We start from the raw sequence: 22,922 nt of genomic DNA on the forward strand, positions 1-22,922 counted from the left end.
AGGCTCCAGATGGTACTCTTGTCAGCTTTTGCCTCCCTCAGAAGGAGTGGGTGCCCTGAGGCTGAGCAGCTCTGCTGGGTGCTGGAAGATGGCTTTGGCATACTGATGCAAGAGGCGGCTCATGTAGCAGTGCTGCCAGGGGAGCAATCCTTCCAGGAAGCCGATGTGGCCACCCCGAGCTGTGATGAGCAGTGCAACGTGGGGAGAATGTTGGGCAGCCTGTAGGGGAAGGGCTAGGAGGGGTTGGAGAGGAGGTCAGGAACCCTGGCCTCTGCTGAGAGCCCAGGTTCTCTCCACTTGCACTGCATGGCCCATTTCCCCTGGGGCCTAAAGCATCCAGATCCCAGGTGCTCACCGTGGACTGGGGAGAAGGGGTCATGAGCTGCATTGAGGCAGAGCCCAGGGATCTGGATGGCATCTACCTTGGTTCTTGGGCTTGCTGCTCGGTAACAGGCAGCACAGTCTTTTTTTTTTTTTAATTAATTAATTGATTATATTTATTTATTTATTTTAATCAGTCAATTTTATACACATCACTGTATACATGTCAATCCCAATCGCCCAATTCAGCACACCACCATCCCCACCCCACTGCAGTTTTCCCCCCTTGGTGTCCATACGTTTGTTCTCTGTATCTGTGTCTCAACTTCAGGCAGCACAGTCTTGCTATCCAAAGACCACAGTTGTGTAGCGCTCATCAAAGTGGCAGATTGTGCGGGCCTGCAGGTGGTGGCGGGTGGGATAGGCTAGGATGAGGATAGGGAATAAGGTGTTGGAAGAACAGTTTTGGGCAGAGAGGGGATAGTTGAAAGACTACCTGTAGCACAAAGTCTACATTCACCACCTTTTCCATCACCTTTCTGTTTCTGCAAATGAACACATAGGGTGGGACTTCCCTGGTGGCACAGTGGTTAAGAATCTGCCTGCCAATGCAGGGGACACAGGTTCGATCCCTGGTCCAGGAAGATCCCACATGCCGTGGAGCAACTAGGCCCGTGCACCACAACTGCTGAGCCTGCCCTCTAGAGCCCGCGAGCCACAACTACTGAGCCTGTGCTCTAGAGCCCGCGAGCCACAACTACTGAAGGCCACGCCTAGAGCCCGTGCTCCGCAATAAAAGAAGCCACTGCAGTGAAGCCCGCACACCACAACGAAGAGTAGCCCCCGCTCGCCGCAACTAAAGAAAGCCTGCGCGCAGCAATGAAGACCCAACGCAGCCAAAAAAAAAAAAATTAAAAAAAAAAAAAGAATACATAGGGCTTTGGCTCTACTCCTGGACCTGACCCAGAGCCAGCCTCTGTCTTATCTCACGAGTGAGAAAATCCAGATAGGGAACTGACCCGAGCACTGGGAGAACGTGGCATGTCTGCCATCCTACCCTGTCTGCTTCCCTTTTCCACTTGTCAAGACCCTACCGGTTCACAGCTCGGCAGAGCCCAGCAGTGAGGTGCTGATTGAAGAGCAGTGAGTTCAGTGGGGTCTCCAGGGAGCAGGTGGTCTCAGAGGAATCCCAGCATGCAGGTAGAGTCAGTGCTGCCACCAACCCCGCAGCCCGTCCCATTCGAGCCAGGTGGTTCAGCACTAATATCCTGCAGGATTGGACCAGGGGCCATGAAGGAAGGGTTTGTATTGGCGAGTTGGAACAGGAGAACGGGAGAGAACATGGAGGAGGAAAGAGAAAAAGGAAGACTGGGCCTTTGGGTTAAGTGCAGGCAGCCTTTACCCTCCGAGAGAGATGCCCACAGCCAGCAGTGGAGCTTGGGAGTAGCGGCTCTTCATGTGGTTCACGACTGTCTCCAGATCTTCAGTGTTGCGGGCACAGAAAGTCCTGTAGGTCTGAGGCAAACCGGATCACTGGGTAGGGAAGGAGGCCCTGACCAGAAGGCAGAAAAGTGAAAGGGCTCAAGAAATGGAAGACAGGTAGGTTGAGGCCCAGGGCCCAGGGTCTCTGAAGGGAGTGGGGTGAAGGGCCACTATGAGGAAGGAGGGTACTCACCAGCAGTTCTTCCCCACGGCAGCCCCGGTTCTTAAATACAATAGCCCTGTGGCACACACAGGTACATGTTAGGCAGACCCTCCCTAAGGGCTCCTCTCCCCTTTTGGTAGGTTTCAGAAAGACCTCCGTCAAAAGGTTCCCTTCATATGGCACCTCCTCCCCATAGCTAGCAGGGTCTGAATTGACCCTCCCCCGACCCCTAACACACAAAATTATGTTATCAGACACCACCCACTTCCGCTGGGCTGTGTCCATCCTTACCTATAGCCATCCTTCAAAGCTTGGTCAACTAGGTGCAAGATATATGTCTCCTGACTACTGCCTGTGACACCAGGAAGCAGTAATACAATGGGCTGGGTGGTAGGGTCAGGATATTGACTGCTGTTAGGCTGGCTGGCCCAGTCTAGGAGGAGCTGTCCTCTATCCGGGGTTTTGAGAACTTCCCTGTGGTTTTGGAGAAAAGGGCACAGAAAGATACTATTAGGAACTCCATGTACTTCGAAAGATTTTACACCCTCCTCTCCCTCCCCAAACAGCTCCCACAAGTTACCAGCATCATTTGAGGGCATGCATTGTGCAAAACATTAAGACTGTAACAAGGTATAATGGGACATAAAAGATTTGAGTATTCCCTCATGGTTGTGCAATTAAATAGCCTTTCCATATAGCCACTCTGGTTACCCTTAGCACACTGAGCTAGATGGGGCAAAGGTTACCCCCATTTTAAAAGAGGTACACGAGTAGGATTCCACTGTACTTGCAGCTTTATGTTCACCCCCATCTGTCCTTTCTTACCTTGAGTAAGGGACTATAGGCGGAGACTGCAGTAAGACTCTGAAGATGGTTTGTAGCCGCCCCTCAAAACACCAGAGCATAGGGTAGAAAGTCTCCACAGTGACTGGACAGTGTTGCTCCAGGAAGGCCAGAAACTGGGACCTAGTCACCAGTTGTGGCCTCTGTAATCACACAACACAATGTGCCTCACTCCCCTGATTTTTGCACCAAGCCAGTGAGGTACCCGATACCAGAGTGAGCCCTTTCCAAAGGCCAGCCTGGAGGGCACTGCTTTGTCTGGGCGTGAGAAATCTAGCCTACCTCAATCTGGAATGGTCAAGTCACCTCTGTTAAGATAGTCCCACTAGGGCCCCAACTCCAGTCCTAGAGTGTAACCTCTCCAGAATTGCCCCTGAACTGACTTCCACACTCAACCTATCCATGCCCCAAACCCATTTTGGAGAGAGCAGGTAATATAAAATAAGTTGCCCAGCTGATCTACAGGAAAGGTTGGGATCCTGGACAGAGGCTTAAGAAATGCAGCACCATTCATTCTGTGACTTTTGCCTTTTGAATTGTCTACACTTCTGCCAGTTGAATTATCCACACTCTAATCTCAAAACTAGCTCCGGTCATGCTGGCTCCTGATTTTAGCATTCCATTGTTGCATATTCCCATTCCCTACTGCATGTGCTCACTGCTGAAGGGCTTCTTTGTACCGCACCACCTCATTTTCTTACTTAACAGCCCCTGCTGTTAGACCATACTGTAAAGGAGGAATAGTCCCAATGGGAACAGATTTTCTCTTTCTTCATGCCAGCCAGGAGGAAGGTAACAGGGATAGGATGGTGGGCCAGATGAGGTCTTTGGGCACTTAGCCCTGTCTTTCAACCTCTCTGCTTGGTTCTTCTGGATATACATCAAGTGAATGAGAGGGCCTATCCACAAAGAAGGCTTATGAGGGGGGAGTATGCTGTACAAAGACAGAAGGCCTCAGACTCAAGAAATAGAAATTGCATTTCTGTTGCAGGCCTGAAGGGACCCAAGGACCAGAGTCCTATCTCTTCTTGCAGTCAAAAGGGGCTACGTAAATTATGAACTAGAGAGGCCAGGTTGGTACTGTGACTGTTGTGACTCGTACCCTGGGTCTTAAGCCCTGGAATAATAACACCTGTGATTCATTGTATGCTATTTGCTGGCACTAGGCTAAACCCAACGTTATTATAAGAAACTATGACAGGTTAAGATGTTTGCCCAAAGTCACACAGCTAGCAAAAGGCAAAGTGGAATAATAATTATGATATTAGGCAAAATATTCTCTGACATAAATTGTACCAATATTTTCTTAGGTCAGCCTCCCAAGGCAATAGAAATAAAAATAAAAATAAACAAATAGGACCTAATCAAGCTTACATCTGCTTTTACAGATCAAGCTTTTTCTAATCAAGCTTTTGCACAGCAAAGGAAACCATAAAATGAAAAGTCAACCTACAGAATGGGAGAAAATATTTGCAAACAATGAGACTGACAAGGGCTTAATTTCCAAAATATACAAACAGTTCATACAACTCAACAACAACAAAAATAAACAACCCAATCGAAAAATGGGCAGAAAAAAAAAGAAAAAATGGGCAGAAGGCCTAAATAGACATTTCTCCAAAGAAGAAATATAAATGGCTAATAGGCACATGAAAAGATGCTCAACGACTCTAATAGCGAAATGCAAATCAAAACTACAGTGAGGTAACAACCCACACCAGTCAGAATGGCCATCATTAAAAACTCTACAAATAACAAATGCTGGAGAGGATATGGAGAAAAGGGAACCCTCCTACACTGTTGGTGGGAATGTAAGTTGGTACAGCCACTATGGAGAACAGTATGGGGGTTCCTCAGAAAACTAAAAATAGAATTACTGTATGATCCAGCAATCCATACAAAATATATCCATACAAAACTCTAATTCAAAAAGATACATGCACCCCTATGTTCATAGCAGCACTATTCATAATAGCCAAGACATGGAAGCAACCTAAATGTCCATTGACAGATGGATAAAGAATATGTGGTACATATATACAATGGAATACTACTCAGCCATTAAAACCCCCCCACACACACACATTTGCAGCAACATGGACACAACTAGAGATTACCATACTAAGTGAAGTCAGAAAAAGACAAATACCATATGATATCACTCATATGTGGAATCTAAAATATGACAGAAACAAACCTATCTACGAAACAGAAACAGACTCACGGACATAGAGAACAGACTTGTGGTTGCCAAGGGGGAGGGGGTTGGGGGAGGGATGGAGTGGGAGGCTGGGGTTAGCAGATGTAAGCTATTATATATGAAATGGATAAACAACAAGGTCCTACTGTATAGCACAGAGAACTATATTCAATATCCTGTGATAAACCATAATGGAAAAGAATATAAAAAAAGAATGTATATAAATTGTGTAACTGAATCACTTTGCTGTACAGCAGAAATTAACACAACAGGGGCTTCCCCGGTGGCGCAGTGGTTGAGAATCTGCCTGCGAATGCAGGGGACATGGGTTCGAGCCCTGGTCTGGGAAGATCCCACATGCCGCGGGGCAACTGGGCCCGTGAGCCACAATTACTGAGCCTGGGCGTCTGGAGCCTGTGCTCCGCAACAAGAGAGGCCGCGATAGTGAGAGGCCCGCGCACCGTGATGAAGAGTGGCACCCGCTTGCCACAACTAGAGAAAGCCCTCGTACAGAAACGAAGAACCAACACAGCCATAAATAAATAAATAAATAAATAAATAAATAAATAAATAAAAGAAATTAACACAACATTGTAAATCAACTATACTTCTATTAAAAAGTGTAAAAAATAATTATATTACCAGTATTACTAGTAAGATTTGTTGAGTGCTCCTTATGTGCCAATTATTGTGCTAAGCATTTTACATGATTATATCCTATAACCTTCACAATAGCTCTTTGAGATAGATACTATGATCCCCCTGTGGGAACGTGTTTGAATATTGAGTAAGTCGTCAAAGGTCACAAAATGTGCCAAAGCTAGTTAGCAATGGAGCTGGGATTGAAACTAACAGTTTGTGCTCTTAGTCACTTAGTCACTATATTACCTCCTAGTTGCCAAGATTTTGAGTTATCAATTTATTAAATCTTTGGTCAAACAGCTCAGTTGTGTAGAACAAGGTGCTAATAAATCACAGGTTTGATGTATGTGGGTTAGTTTCATTTTAACTCTAGTGAAGTGTTTCTTGACTTATCCCTGAGAATTAATTAGTTAAATGCCATTAGTCACTGTGGATGAATCAATCCCAATCCATTACCATGCTGGACAATCCAAACTGCATGTCCTCAGAGTGTCCAGAATGACACTTTCCCTGCATTTAAACCAGTATTTGGAAATCAAAGAAGGATTTGGAGTATAAAGTGGCAGAGGTCTCTGACTTCTCTGTGGCTGGTTGTAAGCAAAGGAAAATGTTTAGTTCAGGACAGCTCTGTTCTGAAATGACTGACTTTCCAAATCAGGCATATAAGGTAAGGTTTATAGGGTATTGTGAGGTTTGGATTTTTAAAATTGTTTTACTAAGGCACATGTATTCTATAAACAATACATAGGATGTATAAAGCTCTGAAAATACAGAAAAGTTGAGGTAACATTAAATTTCCCTACAGATCTTTTTAAAGGGCTTGAATCAATAGGTTTCTTGTTAGACTCAGCTACTTAGAACCGAGTTTAATGAAAATTAAAAGATTTAGATTTTTGTGGCTATGTAACTTACGTAAATTTCAGTGAGAATAAAATTTCCAAGTTCATCAAAATCATCCTCTTCGGACTTTTCCATTGCACTCTACATGGAGAGCCTGGAACTTAAAACAGGGCTGAATGAGCAAGGACAGTTAGGGTTATCCATTAGTCCTGAGCTAGGCGGGGAACCTCTGCCAGTCCTTAAGAGAAGCAAGGTCCTGCTAAGCTGATGGGATGATGTTGGGAGTTAGCCACCACCCCACCAACTGGCTCCTTCATTCAGAGCAACTAATGAGAAGCTCATCTAGACTGCCTAAAAAGAAAAAGATAGTGTGCATATCTCCCTGACACCTCAGGATGCCTTCCACCCCGCTTTTCCGCAAGTGTTTGTCCACATCATCGACAGCAGCACCCCTCCGATGCCTAAAAGGCCCAGCTGGCATGGGGAGTACGCGGGATCCAGAGAATCCAGGCAGGCAAAGAACCGACTCTCCATTAGGTGATAGTAGCAAAGCTGAGCCTGGCTGGAGCGCGGGACCGGAGTGGTGGTGGGGCTGTGGCGTCAAATTTCACCTGGGCCAGGAGACCCCACCCAGCCAGCCTCCACAAAGGGCTCGAGCCCCCGCTGGAAGCTGCCTTCAGACTCGAGTTACCTACACCCGCCAGCGAGAGCTCTGGACCCGCACCCTCCTGGGCCACCCACGCCCGTAGTAGCCCAAGTAGAGGGCAGCGCCAAGTCCCAAAAGCAGAGAGAAGGACTGTGTCCAGCTGTCATCTTGGGGGCCCAGGGAGGAGCTCAGCCTCTTGCGTTGCTGAGTCTCCACTCCCAAGTTCTTGACTGGCTCTGACGCCTGAGCTTCGATTAGTGGGCCCGCAGGTGCGCGATGGGCCCGGCCCGTTACACGCCATTGGACAGACTGTGCGGGTTTCGCCCGCACTGCCCGGCGATTCGGGGACCCGGGCCCCGCCCACCGCCCGTGCTCCCGTCGGCGGGCGTGGCGAGGGGCGGTGCTAGGACGTCGAGGGTGTGGGTGGGCCGCGCCTGGGCAGTCTGCGCGGAGCTGACCCCAGTGTCCTGCGAGTGGCCTCCCCGCTCGCGGGCCGGGTCTCGCGCCTCTGCGGCTCCTGCTTCCGCTTCGCGGTCACCGGCCCTGCGGCCTCTTGTGAGGACTAGCGGCCTTCCCCGCAGCCGCCATCTTGAAGGGCAGCTCCAGCTCCTTCTTCCTCAAACCCTGCCCCGGAGCGGCGAGTCTGACAGCCTGGCCAGAGTCCCCCAGCCTCTCAGTCAGTCACACACAGAGCACAGCCACTGACGTGGTCACACCACTCCACTCCCGTAGTGTTCAGTCATTGACAGTGGCCCTTACACACTGGACACGATCATTCACACCGACACCCCACAGTATCACGTAGTCAAGTTTCAGCTACTTGAGTGAGTGGCATTCCGCACAGAGTCACACACACATGGGTTAAAGCCACTCGTCCAGTGTCACTCTACGCTGTCTCATACAATCCCTGTAACAAGTACAATAGATACTTACTCATCACCCACTCTGTACCAGGCACTTGGGATGCTGTTCCTGTCTTCATCGGGATATGGAAACAAGTAAGTAATCTACTAGAGCAATGACTCAACCTTGACTGAAGAGTGGAATTATCTGTGAGTTTCTAAAACTAGCAGTGCCCAGGCCCCACCCGCTGTTATGACTGGTCTGGAGAGGAGCCTAAGTATTAATAACAACTTAAAATCTCTCGGGAAGACTCAAATGTGTAATCAGGGTTGAACCCCTGCAACAGAGCATGGTGCTAGATAAGGGAAGTACTAGCTGCAGCGGGAGCCCTGGGGAGGGTGCCCAGACTCCATGGATCAGAGAAAGCACACCCAGCTATTAAATGACAATTCATTTAAGGCGAAATCAAAAAATAAGTAGTAGTTTCCAAGGCAAGGTGGAGGAGGGGAGAGAGTAATTGTTCCAGGAGAGGGAAGAGCACAAGTAAAAGCCTGGATGTGAGAGACTTCTTAAAGGAACCAAGAGAAATTTGGTGTTGCTGGATCATGTGAGATGGTCAGGAATCAGGTTGTGGGCAGCTGCATAAAGGATGTTAGGCTTTATCCTAAGGGTGGAGGAAAGCCATCAGAGTTTTAAGAAGGGGTGGGCAACATGATCAGAGTTATATTTTAGAAGAATCATTCAGGCTACTTTGAGAATGGATTGGAGGGGGGTGAAAAGTAGGCTAATTAGGAGGCTGTTAACGGAAATTTGGCATGGACCATGGCTGCCTGGACTGAGGGAAAGCTCGGGAGAGGAGTAAAGATCTTTAAGATAGGAGGCAGAATTGATAGGACTTGGTAGTAGGTTGGAGGTGGGGGAAGAAGGAGGAATCATGGACGACCCCCAGTTTTCTGACTGCATAGATTCAGGGATGCATGGTGGTAACACTGGGATAGGGAAGCAGGGGGAGGGGAAGTTTTGAGGAGGAAGATGATGCATTCTGATTCAGACACGTCTGGGGTGCTGGTAGGTGTTCTAATTGTGTTTTCTTAGATTCTGAATTTGTCTATTTGGCACCCATTAATCACAGGACCAAACTAACAGCCAAAGTTGTTCACATCTCGCCTGCAATCCAGAGGCCATACTCTGAACCACTTCCTTTATCCAACTCTCACACACCAAACCAATATTTTCCCTTTCCTAGATAAACCCAGGACCAGGGACCAGTCAACTAGGGACAGCCCCTATGCCCCAAAGCTCTCTGAAGTTATTAAAACTAGCCAACCCTAAACTGTTCAACCTGCCTTGTCTTGCTTTTCTAGCTTAATAAAAGCTGTGGCCTGTGCCTTCCCCTTGCTCCTTTCTGCCTTCTGACCTACACTGGTGCTTCCCTCTGTGGTCCTGTGTGGTGAGCTGTGCCTCTTCTTCCTAAGGGAACTGTAACATTAAACTTTTCTTTCAATGGCATTGACCTCTCTGGGTTGTCACTCAGTCACCTTTAAAAATTAAGATCCGGCACAAATCAGTAGGCTGTTCAGTTCCTGATGTGGTCTGGGGCTCAGAGATTGGAATTTGAGATATGGTAGTTATCAGCATTTAGATGATATATTAGCTTGCAGGGTTGCCATAACAAAGTGCTGCAAACTGGTTGTCTTGAACAACAGAAATTTATTGTCTCACAGTTCTGGAAACTGGAAGTCCAAGATCAAGGTGTCAGCAGGATTGGTACCATCTGAGAGCAGTGAGGAAGAACCTGTTCCATACCTCTCTTCTAGCTTCTGGTGGTTTGCTGAAAATCTTCAGCATTCCTTGGTGTGTAGAAGCTTCACTCCAATCTCTGCCCGCATCTTCACATGCTCTTCTCCTTGTGTGTGTGTGAGTGTGTCCAAATTTCCCCTTTTTATATGAACACCAGTCATATTGGATTAGGGGCCCATCCTACTCCAGTATGACCTCATCTTCACTAATTATATCTGCAACTACCCTATTTCCAAATAAAGTCACATTCTGAGGTATTGGGGGTTAGGACTTCAACATATGAATTTTTGAGGGACACAGTTCAACCCATAAGAGATAGTGATGGAAGCTACGTGAATGGAAGAACACATGAGCAGATGGGGAATGAGGAGCGAGCCCAGAGGAACTACGACACATGAAGAAACTAAGAAGAAATGACTAAAGAGAGAGGAACGGTATTGCCGAAACCAATGATACCATGACCCAAGGAGGTAGTGTCCAGCAGTATCCACCTGTCCACCACAGGAAGGAGGACAGGGTAACTTTGATGAGAGTGAGTTTGTTGTTGTGGATGGATGCTGACGGGAAGGAGCTGATGGGGAGGGAGAAGTTGAAGATTCCAGAGAGATAAGAAGTCATGCACTCAAAGAACTAAGTCTTTGAGCCAGTGGGTGAGGAAGTAGTCTGCAGCCTGGGTGGAGGAACTGGCTGCTCTGAGAAAACTGGTGACACTGCATTTTGACCACAAAGCTACAGCCACACATTGCAACACTGTGCTGGCGAACAACTGCCACTGTCACCCTTAAGCTGATACTTTCCCAGGCCCCCCCTCCCCCCACCATGGCTCATATGGAGCCACTTCTCAGTGATGTGCAGTCACAGTCACACAGTGATACCTTCACCGGAAACCGACAGTCACGGGTGTCACTTGAGCATCACAGCTCAGGAAGAGTTCAGCCAGATACCCTAACAGACACACCACTCACGTCCTGTGCGGTCACACACCCGGACAGTCACACGTTGGCCATACTCTCTCCAGTACTGCCACACTGGATGCACAGCCACACGAAACACTCCCTACCGCGTCACAGGTCTCTCATCCACACAGCCACATACCCCAGTCACAATCACACAGGCTAACAGTAAGTCACATTCTATCTTGTCACACACATCTGGGTCCCAGCAGGGAGGGAGCCCCCAGTTAAACGTGCTTCTCATTACGCACCAGCCTCATCATCTGTCTCTTTGCCTCTCTCCCTCTAGTTGTCTGTGCCTGTCAAACGCGCACGCACTCGCGCACACGCTCTCTCTCGCCCGGTGCGGGCCGCCGCGGGCCGGGGTCTGCGGGCCAGGCGGGGCGGGGCGGAGACCCTGGCCACGGCGCTGGCGCTCCGGACTCTGCCCGGGCCAGGGCGGCGGCCGCAGCCGGGAGGGCTACGTGGAGCAGCCACGTGGAGCGGCCCGGGGGAGGGCCGGGCGGCGGGAGCCGAGGCGCGGCGGCCGCGGCGGCGCACAGCCTCGAGCGACGACCCAGCCGGACCCGGCCCGCGCCGCGCAGCGCCGCCGCAGGTGGGTGCGAGCCCCGCCCGGGGCTGGCGGGCTGGGGCCCGGGGACCCCGCGGCGGGCAGCCGGGAATACTGGGCGCCGCGGGGCGGGACCGCGGGCAGGGGCGGTCTCCTGGCCTCCAGGTCGGAGGCTGAAGGCGCAGTCCCTCCGCATCCCCTGCGGCTCGGACGCCGCCGGAGCGCTGGCTGTCGCCCCTGGGCGCCTCTCCGAGGTTACCCCTGAGAGCACGTAGAGGGAGGGCCTGGAAAGCGAGGCCTGAGCTCCCTCGCTGTGATGAGGGGGGTTCACAGTCCCCCAAGGGCTTTTCCCTCCGGTGTCTCATTCGTTGCTCTTGACAGCCCCGGGGAGGGGGGAGGCTGGCAGGAGTTTCATCCTCATTTGACAGTGGAGGAAAAGGGGGACCGGGGAGGGGCCGAGGTTATCACCCAGCTAGAAGTGGCAGTGGGAGCCCAGCTCTCAGGTGTGGGACCCATTTGGCTGTATAGCCAGTGCCTCTTCTCTTGCGCCAGGGGGTGGGAGGTGCTGGGAGTCACAGGCGGCCCTGGAGAGATAAGTTAAGGGAGAGGATTGAGCTCAGAATTACTTCCGACAGTTCGAATTAGGCAGAAATGGAATGCGTGCCCTGTGGGTGGTAGGCTCCCGTCCTGGAAAGTCCAGTGGAGGCTGATGGCCACTGACAGGCATACTGTGCAAGCAGTTTTGCACTGGATGGGAAGTCAAGCAAGAGAAAAGGCCCTGCCACGTCCTAGAGCCTCTGAAATACTCAGGGAGCCTCTACTCACTGCCATGCACTCAACCTACATTATTCCATTGCATCCTCCCCAAGCCCCGACAAGATAGATACCACTATCCCCATTTTTTAAAGTGAAGGTCCCAGAGCTCAGAGACACGAAGACACCTGCTGAGATCACACTGTTAGTCCTGCGAGAGGCTGGATTTGATCAGAGGTCTAACTCCAAGGCCAGGCTCTCCTCCCATGTACTGGTGCAAAGGCTTGAAGAAATCAGAGGCTAGAGGATCATTGTGAGTGTGTGTGTGTGTGTGTGTGTGTGTGTGTGTGTGATGTGAATAACTTTATTGAATTATATCACAACTCTAGCAGTTGTGGTGGCTTTTCTGTGGTCATTAGGGTAAACTACGCTTATGCACGTTATAGAAAATGATTAGGAACGTTTTTATTTGACAGACAGTTGTTCAATAGCTGCTTTATTTCTGTTGCTCATAAAAGCTTTTGTAAATACTGTAGTTAGAAATGTGAAAGTGTGAAGAAATCACATAACACCAACCTCATTACACATTACTTGAGGTGCCTTAGCCTGACTTCCTTTAAATAATAGAGGTGAGTTACCTGTACTAAAAACGTCACGTTTGGAACCATGACTTAGGAGAATATTACTGAGATGACACCAAAAGTCCACATGCAATTATTTGTTTCTGAAGTGGGCTGCAACCAGAGTCCTAAGGTTGTCAGGAGGGCACAGGATGTTCCAGGTAAAGGGTGGAACAGCTTGGGCAAAGGCACTGCAAAGTGAAAACGAAAAGTATTTCCGCAGACTCCAGTAACCCCTCTCTTTGAAGCAGAGTGTTAGTATAATGGAGCACTGGAAGATGAGTCTAAACTGGTAACTTGATATCTGATTGTAGAAGGCCTTAAATGTCCAGGCGAAGACTCTGGACTGTAATAGAAATAGGGAGCCATTGAAGGTTTCGGAGCAGCAGAGTTCCAGCAAAGGAAGGGTACTCTGCGTGTGGAGGGTTCTTTAAATCGAGAAGATAGCAGAGGCAGGGACAAGAATAAGAGACTACTTGTGCAATGAGTAATTCATTATCCATTTAGTATTCACTGTAACTCTGTGACGTAAGTACTATTATTATCTCCATTATGCAGATAAGTTTAGTGAGGGTAATTAACCTACCCGAGGTCACGGGGACAGTCTGTGGTGGAGCTGGGATTTGAACCTAGGTCTGGCTGGTTCCATAGCTCTGTTCTCTGTCCACTGCACGTGCTGAATAGTTGCACACATGTGACATAAGGCCAAGAGGAGGAGAGTAAGAGTAATTCATGTGGGCAGGGTTCAGGACCAGGTCTTACTTTTCAGGGCTCGGTGCAAAAATAAGATTAAGAATTTCAAGACAGAGACAGCAGAGCATTAGACTAAGCCCAGGGCCCTTTTGAGAGCAGGGCCCTGTGTGACTGCCAAGAAGGCAGTTGTAATCATTATGACAACTTGACAAATCACCTCAAAACTCAGTGGCTGAAAACAATAACATTGACTTTGCCTATGAGTGTACATTCTGGGTAGGGCTGGGAAGGCAAGCTCAATTCTGCTCCATCAGTGTTGGCTGGGGCAGCTCGAAGGCTGGGGCTTGGAATGATCTACAGGTGTGCTCTCTCACCTGCCTGGCCCTTGGGTGGGGAAGTGAGCAGCTGGAGGCTAGAGCAACTGGGGCTCCTCAAGCATCCCTATCCCTCTGTGCTCTCTCCACATGGTCTTTTCAGCGTGGCAAACTTCTTCCTTGGCGGTTCAGAGCTCCAGAGAAGCATACCTGCATGTCAAGAGAGGGAGAGAGAGAACCAGAAACAGGCATAAACCGTGTTGCCTTTTATGACTCAGACTTGGAGGTCACATGGCATCATTTCTGCTATTCATTTGAAGTGAGTCGCTAAGTCCAGATCATATACAAGGAAAGGCAAATTTAACTCCAGCTACTTCCCACAAGAAAGAATTGGTAGATGTTTTTCAAACCAGCACAGTTGGTCTAATGAGTGACTGGATTAGTGGGATCCGATAGGTGTTTCCCCTTTATCTCTGAACTGCTACCACCAGAGTCATTCTTTGTAGTTTCCAAATGTCCTTTTTTAAAAGGCAGCTCCTAGTGATGATAACACATTAAGCCTGGATAATAGGTTTTGACAGCTCTGAGGGATTTAAATTACTCCTGTGCCTCCTGTTAGCCTAGGTCCTGGCAGTTAACAGATGGGAGGAGAAAGAAATTTGAGGGTATCCAGGTGGGGAGACCAGGATGGTGTGAAGCTACTACAGAGCAATCCAGAAAAACTTCTGGAAGGAAAATGCCTTATTGTATAACCAGGCACTGCGCTTTACACGTCTTGTCTCATTTAATCCTCACCACACCCCGAGAGGTGCTCTCATCAACCTCATGTTAACAGACTGAGGTTCTGAAACACAGGAGGCACACAGTGAGTTGCAGAGCCTGGATTTGAACTTAGGCAGTCAGAGATTAGGGCCCGTACCCTTAAACTTTGGGCTATGCCACCTATACCTTAGCAATTCTGTTTCTATGTTTTTCTCTTCATCATTGCTTTAACATTTGTATCATTTCCTAGTTACATAAATATGTAAGCTTTAAGGAGGAAAAATAATAGGTAATTTTACCTAATATTATCATCTTACTTATAAAATAGTGCCTCGCATATAGTAGGTACTCAATAAATATTAAAGAAATGAGTACCATTTGCCCTTACTCTATAAACTTATATTTACACTTGCCTTCCCTACAAAGGCTCGCCTTCCTGGTCCTTGTCACTCAAGGTCTTGACTTCGGCTGGTGCTTCCCATGATGTCCTCTGCGGCATCCAGTCCAGGGTCTATATCTTCTGGCCTTCTCCTTTTGGCCTTTTCTGGCCAGCTGGCCCTCTCAGCCGTTTCGTGCCCCTCCTTCCACCTTAGAGCCTGGAGCCCTCAGACCCCTCTTTTCAAACCAGCAGCACGCTGGATACCAAGAACTGGGTGAGGCAGGCCTCCTGTCCACTTGCCTAGACCCTCTCTAAGCCATTGCTTCCTAACCGCCAAGAACACTGTGGGCAGGGCCTTCTCTTGAATCCTCACGGGTTAGGCACATAACTCTGCCGTTCTTGGATTTCCACTCAGTCTCCGTGGGGTCTCTACGGAGATTTCTGTCTCCAAGCCTCTGCTGGGGGTGGGGGTGATGAACTCCACCCTGCTGAAAATCCAAATCGCCTTGAACCCTGTTCCCTCCAGTCCTCCATCACTTGTCTTCTTGAACTTGATTCATGGTGTCTTTCATAATACAGAAGTTTAAACTTTTGATATATTCAAATCTGTCCATTTTTTCCTTTAAAACATGAATTTGAAATATTTATCATTTAAAAAATATATTTATTAATTTATTTATTTTGGCTGCGCTGGGTCTTAGTTGCGGCACGCGGGATCTTCGTTGTGGCATGCGGGATCTTTAGTTGCAGCATGTGGGCTTCTTCGTTGTGGCATGCAGACTCTTAGTTGTGGCACGCAGACTCTTAGTTAAGGCATGCATGCGGAATCTAGTTCCCCGACCAGGGATCGAACCCAGGCCCCCTGCATTGGGAGCTCAGAGTCTTACCCATTGGACCACCAGGGAAGTCCCATGAAATATTTATCATTTTTAATGGCTCTGTCACATAATATGATTTGCTTAACCATTGCCTAAATGTTACAGTTGTTTACAGTTCTTTGACTAATATTAATAGCACAGCTATAAATAGCTTTATAATTTCTTTTCCGTTTGTGTTTTTCCTTACATAATCCCCAGGATGATATTGTTGGGTAGGGGTTTTATGGCAGTTAATACACATTTGCAGATTACTCTCCAGAAACAGTTCACGTCTATAGTCCCTCAAACAATGTAGGTTAATACTCACTGATTCAATTTCTTCAGTGGTTATAGGACTATTAAAATTTACTATTTATTTTGATGTCAGTTTTACTGTTAAGTTTTTCTGGGAAAATGGCTATATCTGCTAAGTTTGCAAATTTCTTCTATTCCTGTAGTTATGTCCCCTTTTGATTCCTAATATTGTTTATTTGTGCCTTTTCTCTTTGTTCTTAATGAAAATTGTCAGGGGTTTTGTAGTTCATTAGTTCTTTTAAAGAAACACTGTTGTTTGACTTTATTGCTGCTCTCTATTATATTTTAAATTTCTTCTATCTTTTATTATTCATTTCTTTTAGTTTCTTTAAGTTTATTCTCCTTTCCTAGCTTCTTGAGTTGGAAGCTTAACTCATTAACTCTTGGCCTTTCTTCTAATATAAGTTTTTAAGTCAACCCAATTCCCCTATACATATATATGTATATATATGTGTGTGTATATATATATATATGTGTGTGTGTGTGTATATATATATATTCCCCCCACCCCCGCACCACATACCTTGTGGGATCATTTTTTTTAAAAAAGTTTTATGTTTTCTCTCTTTTTAAAAAAAAATTTTATTTATTTATTATTTATTTTTGACTGCATTGGGTCTTTGTTGTTGCATGTGGGCTTTCTCTAGTTGCGGCGAGTGGGGGGCTACTCTTTGTTGTGGTGTGAGGGCTTCTCATTGAGGTGGCTTCTCCTGTTGCGGAGCACGGGCTCTAGGCGCGTGGGCTTCAGTAGTTGCAGCACGTGGGCTCACTAGTTGCAGTGTGTGGGCTCAGTAGTTGTGGCTCGCAGGCTCTAGAGCTCAGGCTTAGTAGTTGTGGTGCACGGGCTTAGTTGCTCCGTGGCATGTGGGATCTTCCCGGACCAGGGCTCTCACCCGTGTCCCCTGCATTGGCAGGTGGATTCTTAACCACTGCGCCACCAGGGAAGTTCCAGCTTGTGGGATCATAGTTCCCTGACCAGGAATTGAACCTGGGCCCTTGGCAGTGAAAGCGCCGAGTCCTAACAACCTGACCACCAGGGAATTCCCCAATCCACTTCCCCTTTAATACTGCTTTAGCTACGTACGTTGTTTTGATGTATGTTTTCCCAGTATTATACAATTCTCAGTATTCAACAATTTCCATTATGATATCCTTCTTTGACCCATATGTAAGTGTACCTTTTAAATTTTTTATATAAATGAGATTTTTACATCATTTTTGTTATTGATTCCTAATACAATTGCATTTATTCATGTAACAGTATGAGACTGATTCTTTAATATTTGCTGAGCCATATTCTTTGGCTGACTGCTTGTCAGTTTTTATAAATATCCCACATGTGTTGAGAAGAAAATGTATTTGCTAAGTGACTGGAGTTGGGTTCTCTATTTGTTCATTAGCTCAGGCTTAGAAAATATTTTATTCAATCGTTTACATTCTTACTAAATATTAGTCTGCTTAATCTTTCAAATACTGTATGAGGTATGTTAAATTCTCCCACCATAATGGCAGATTCGATTTTCCTGATTGTGTTTATGCCAGATTTTTTAAAGAATTTATTTGTTTTAGAATAGTTTTAGGTTCACAGCAAAATTGAGAGGTTTCCCATATACCTCCTGCCCCACACATGCACAGCCTCATCCATTATCAACGTGCCCCACCAGAGGGGTATACGATGAACTGATGAACCTATACTGACACATCGTAATCATCCAAAGTCCATAGTTTACCTTAGGGTTCACTCTTGGTGTTGTTTGGGTTTGAACAAATCTATAATGACACGTATCTATCATTATAATATCATATAGAGTATTTTCACTGCCCTGAAAATCCTCTGTGCTTCACTTATTCATCCCTTTCACGCCCAGTCCCTGGCAACCACTGATCTTTTTACTGTCTCCATAGTTTTGCTTTTTCCAGAATGTCATACAATTGGAACCATACAGTGTGTAGCCTTTCCAGATTGGCTTCTTTCACTTAGTAGTATGCATTTAAGATTCTTCTGTGTCTTTTCATGGCTGAATAGTTCATTCCTTTTTAGCACTGAATAATATTCTTTGTCTGGATGTACCACAATTTCTTTATCCATACACCTATCGAAGGGTATCTTGGTTGCTTCCAAATTTTGGCAATTATGAATAAAGCTGCTATAAACATCTGCGTGCAGGTTTTTGTGTGGACATGAGTTTTCTGCTCCTTTGGGTAAATACCAAGGAGTTTAATTGGTAGATTGTATGGTAAGAACATGTTTAGTCTGGAATGAAATCACCTAAGTGTCTTCCAAAGTGACTGTACCATTTTGCACTCCCATCATCAATGAATGAGAGTTCTTGCTGCTCAACATCCTTGTCAGCATTTGGTACTGTCAATGTTCTGGATTTTTGGTCATTCTAACAGGTGATAGTGTTATGCCAGTTTTCGTTTTAGGTGTTTTGAGGCTATGTTATTAGGTACATACAGGTTCAGAATCATTATATCTTCCTAGGGGATTAAACTTTTGTGCATTTTGTCATGATACTTTTTTATCTATAATAATGCTTTTCACCTTAAATTCTATTTATTCTAATGTCAATAAAACTATGCCAGCTTTCTTTCCTCTAGTATTGCTTTATATATCCTTCTTCCACCGTTTTGTTTTCTGTGACTTTACTTTTTAGGTTAACCTCTTGAAAACTGCATGTAACTTGTATGTTGTTTTATGTACCTTTTGATAATCTCTATTTCTTAACTGATGAGTTTATACAATTTATGTTTATTATGATTACTGATATACTTGGATCTATTTTTACCATCTTGTTTTATGCTATTTGTTTTCCTTTTTAATTATTTAATTTTTAGTTTCTTCTTTTTTTTCCCCTATTATCTCCTCCATGATGCTTTTTTTTTTTTTTTTTGGTTGCGGCAGGTCTTAGTCTACAAACTACGTAGACTCACTATATCTGTTGGGGCCAACGTATGTCTAGAAAAACAGAGACAGTTTCTATGACTCTCGGGAGCTTCACCTTCTTGTGGACTTCCATGTTGTGCTGCTTCTTCCTCAAGGCAGCTCTATTTGCACAGCTACACATGTATCTACCTGTTGGCCAGTTGCTCACTGCCTCTAGGAAGAGCTCTTAGGAAGCTGATGTCCTCCCTTGCACTGGTTCGGAACCTTGTCAGGGTCATGGAACTCTTTGAGAGTCTGCTGAAAGCTATGCACCTTTCTCCAGGAAAATTCAATGCCAGCCAAAGTGTAGGGTACCATTTCAGAGAGTTCCTGATCCTCTGCTCTAGACCATCAAGCACCTGATGATTTGTCTTCCTAAAGATGAGTTTGATGTCTCAGGCCTCAGCTCTGGAGGGCTTCTGCTTCCTCAGAAACTCACATGATATGTACACAATCCTGGGACTAATTGGAAAGCTTCATGCTCTGAACATTGATAGATACTCTATTTGACTATTTTCATTTAATCAAGTGATGTGCTGCCAATGGGCCTACACAATGTAGGTCTAAAGGAAAGTTTTTGTTTTTTTCCTTTCTATTGGGATCTGGTTTTCCTGTGTTTAATAAATAGCAATTCTTGGGACCACTGTTGGATTGACCCTGATTTGTTGTGTTTTCAAGCCCTACCTGAGTGTAGACCTATTTCAAGGAGTCTAGTCTCTTTTGATTTGTTCTTCAGTGAGTTTTTAATAGATACAAACCAACAATCTGTTTCCCTCCCTGTTTAAGCCTTGGTCTTTTTGTGACTCTATGCACTTCTAATTTGGCCTTTTTCTTATCCTCTCTGAACTAGTTTCCACTCGTAAAATGAGTGGACTGAACTACATCATATGTGCTTAAACTGCACTTCTGCGAGCACCTGGGGGACTGGCAGGGCAAGAGGAGTGGGGTGCTCCTGCCCGCAGCGCAGCTTCCCCCAGCACAGGTCTGCGTTATGCGCTTTACGTGCTGGATCCGGAATAAGATTTATTTTGAGCCAAGTTCCTGATGTCCGTGTGTGGCTCCTCCCTGCACAGGAGTCCTGTCACCTGGGTGGCAGGTAGAGGCCGGGAGAGAGGCGTTCCTGTCTAACCCACCGATCCCCCCCTCTGTGGCAGACACCGCTTCCCTCTGATGCCCTAACCCTGTTCCTACTTCCAGCTACGGGAGGGATGTTACCTGTGACGATGAGAATGCTAGTGCTGCTGCTGCTGCCGCCCCTGAGTCAGGCTGCCCCCAAGGACGGCACCACAAGGTAACGGGATTCAGAGGGCAGGGCCGTGGGCTGGGAGCAGGGGGGGTCTCTGGAGAATCGGAGGTATGCTGTGGGCCCCTCTGGGAGGCAGGAGACTGGGTGTACGCTCCCTGACTTCTGTATCCTCCCCACCACCTCAGCTTCTGCCTTGTGCCTGTTAGAGTGCCCTCTGCAAGGTGGGCATCGACACGTTTGCTGGACTCACTTGGAAACCGGGAGCTCGTTTCCAATGAGATGTGAGGCTATGAGCTTGGGAAGGGGCTGCAGTCCTCTTATCAAGACCTTATAGTGGAAACTCCAAAGAAATAGAGATCATTAGCATATCACTTCTATTTTATTTGAATATCTTTCTTGAGGTTTTGTGTATTAATACTATGCAGTGGGTATGCTGGGTGGGGTCGGGGGATGGATACAGCCACAGCAGCAAGGGCTGGCAGCAGTGACAAAAGTTGCTGTAACAGCTCCTGCCAGCTCTCTGGCATCACACATCTGGATTGACTTGGGCAAACAGGGATCCCTGTCCGGAACTGCGAGCAAATCTTGAGCTTTAAAGACTGACAAAAAGCCCCTGAGCAGATCGAAACTACAAAACCAACATATATGCCCTCAACTTGGGGTAAAAAAGAGTCCACTCTGTGTCATGGAGCAAATCGGGTCTGTATAAAACTGGGCAGTGCCACCGGTCTCAGCCAGAGACCTGTCCCTCGGCTCCCAGCATCACAGAGGAAGGGTTGCCATGATGCATGTTGTCCTGCCGCCCACTATGCTGGTTTCTTGGGTCTCCAACTTGTGTCTACTAGGTGCGGCTTCCTCTGGCCTCCACCAAACCAGATGTTTTATTGGGATTTTCACTTACCATCTAAGCTAGGAATCTGCAAAGGCAGAGTCTGGGGAGTAAGGTTCTGCTTCTGAGGAAGCCAGAATGGCCTCCTCCCCACAAGGTTTTTGGGGACCTGGAGAAGCAGCTCCCTTTGGGTCTGGCGGGAGAACTCTACCAGGAGCTTGGGGATGGAAGGCTGTGAGGCTGGGCCCTCAGAGGAGGCTCTTTGCAAGGCCAGTGCTTCCCTCCCTTCTCCAGGCTGGACCCTGAAGTGCAGCATCGACCTCTACCCAACCCCTTCCAGCCAGGCCAGGAGCAACTTCAGTGAGTAGGCTGGGGTGGGGCGCCTGAGGGCCAGGCCTGGGGCTGCAGACTGGCCTCTCGTGGACTGATTTTCCGCTTTTCTGCCAGACTTCTGCAGAGCTACCTAAAGGGACTAGAGAGGATGGAAGAGGAGCCAGAGCACATGAGCCGGGAGCAGGGTGAGGGGCTGGGCTGATGGGGCCAGTGGACAGGGGCGGGGCTCAGGGCAGCCAGAGCTGGGACTGACCTGGGGCCATCCCGCGACTCCCACCTGACCCACCTGTCGCCTGATGCCTCTTCTGACCCAGCCTCTCTTCCTTAGTCCTCCTCTACCTCTTTGCTCTCCACGACTATGACCAGAGTGGACAGCTGGATGGCCTGGAGCTGTTGTCCATGTTGACAGCAACTCTGGCCCCTGGAGCTTCTGACTCTCCCACCACCAACCCGGTAAGCCCTGCTGGATGGGGGCCCTTCTCCCAGAAGAAGACCCAGCTCCCTGGGGCTCTGGTTTTTTTCCATCATGACTCTTTTGGTGAATCCCCTGTGAAAGGAGGGCTCAAAGCCTGCATGGCAGGGATGCAGGGGGGTGTTGGGAGGGTCAGGGTTCCTGGGAGCATCCAGTCACTATAGACCCTTCCACAGGTGATCCTCATAGTGGATGAGGTGCTGGAGACCCAGGACCTGAATGGGGACGGGCTCATGACCCCTGCGGAGCTCGTCAACTTCCCCGGAGAGGACCCGAGGCACACAGATCTCAAAGAGCCCCCAGAGCCACAGGATGTTGGGAGGCAGCCTCTGTTGGCTAAAAGCCCATCAAGCCAAGAAGCACGTGAAGCCCCAGGTCCCAGAGAAGAAGCTGGGGGACAGGTGGAGGCCAGAAGGGAGTCCTTGGAACCTGTACAGGAGGCTGGGGGACAGGCAGAGGCTGCAAGCGAAGCCCCAGGCCCTGGAGGGGAGGTTGGGGAACAGGTAGAAGCCAGGGACGCTGGAGAGAGAGCAGAAGAGCTTCCAAGGGAAACACTGGAGTCTAAGAAAACCCCAAATGAGCTTGAGGTTCATGCTCTTCAGCTGGAGAATGATGAGATATAAACCTTGAGGATACAGGTTTGCACCCCTAGAAGTCTCAGTGCCAGAACATAAGCCCCGAAGGGTAGGGTGTGTATGTTAGGACAACAACCACCTCTGTGCCCCCTTCCTGGCCCCAGTAGGTGGCAGGTCTTTCTGTGCAGCTCAGGGAGACCCTAAGTTGAAGGGCAGCTTTAGGGCCCAGACAACCAATAAAGAACCAAATGAACCCATCCCTCTGGGCCATCGATCCACTGGTCCAGCCTGCCCTGACCTCAGGCTGCAGGGGGTCGGGACTGGGCAGTCCCCTTGGGAGGGCAGGAATTCAGTTTACCCAGTGTTCTCAGATGGTGCTGAGACACAGCAGAGTACAGCACTAGGCCACAGCCAGCTGCAGACAACCGGGGGAAGGGAGCTCAGCCTTTCCCTGGGGCCTAACCACTAGAATGCCCTCCTGCAGTTCAGGGTAGATCTTCTCCATCATCCTGTATCTGCTCCCCACCCCTGAAAATATTAATAATTACCATTTATTGAGAACCTA

The 22,922-nt window shown here is 47.8% G+C and overlaps 2 protein-coding genes across 4 annotated transcripts; one reads left to right on the forward strand and one right to left on the reverse strand.

The window, feature by feature from the left end:
* Positions 1–21: 21 nt before the first annotated feature.
* ABHD1 (abhydrolase domain containing 1) lies at positions 22–8,119 on the reverse strand (the record flags this gene model as incomplete). The annotated part of the gene is given in 12 exon segments (XM_082357367.1): positions 22–233; positions 356–463; positions 660–666; positions 670–720; positions 818–866; positions 1,416–1,589; positions 1,724–1,836; positions 1,997–2,042; positions 2,258–2,440; positions 2,792–2,952; positions 7,216–7,663; positions 8,082–8,119. Coding segments are annotated over 12 exon segments (1,590 nt in total).
* CGREF1 (cell growth regulator with EF-hand domain 1) lies at positions 7,572–22,922 on the forward strand. 3 transcript variants are annotated; one of them, XM_082357269.1, is made up of 6 exons: positions 7,572–8,135; positions 20,100–20,193; positions 21,272–21,337; positions 21,425–21,495; positions 21,639–21,763; positions 21,959–22,922. In XM_082357269.1, the coding sequence occupies exons 1-6, from the start codon at positions 8,126–8,128 to the stop codon at positions 22,403–22,405; spliced, it is 813 nt and encodes a 270-aa protein (XP_082213395.1). In that variant the 5' UTR covers positions 7,572–8,125; the 3' UTR covers positions 22,406–22,922. The 3 variants fall into 3 exon arrangements, with proteins under 3 accessions (XP_082213395.1, XP_082213397.1, XP_082213396.1); XM_082357271.1 differs by lacking the exon at positions 7,572–8,135 and adding an exon at positions 10,966–11,327 and having other exon boundaries at positions 20,105–20,193; XM_082357270.1 differs by lacking the exon at positions 7,572–8,135 and adding an exon at positions 10,967–11,328.

This window comes from Balaenoptera borealis, assembly GCF_965194805.1.
Source record: "Balaenoptera borealis genome assembly, chromosome: 15".
Lineage (NCBI taxonomy): Eukaryota > Metazoa > Chordata > Mammalia > Artiodactyla > Balaenopteridae > Balaenoptera > Balaenoptera borealis.

What these genes read in the sequence shown, in the direction of transcription:
- CGREF1 (XM_082357269.1), top strand. An exon ending in CCAGGCCAGGAGCAACTTCA is followed by an intron (nt 21,338 to 21,424) that starts GTGAGTAGGCTG and finishes CTTTTCTGCCAG; the next exon opens with ACTTCTGCAGAGCTACCTAA. An exon ending in ACTCTCCCACCACCAACCCG is followed by an intron (nt 21,764 to 21,958) that starts GTAAGCCCTGCT and finishes ACCCTTCCACAG; the next exon opens with GTGATCCTCATAGTGGATGA.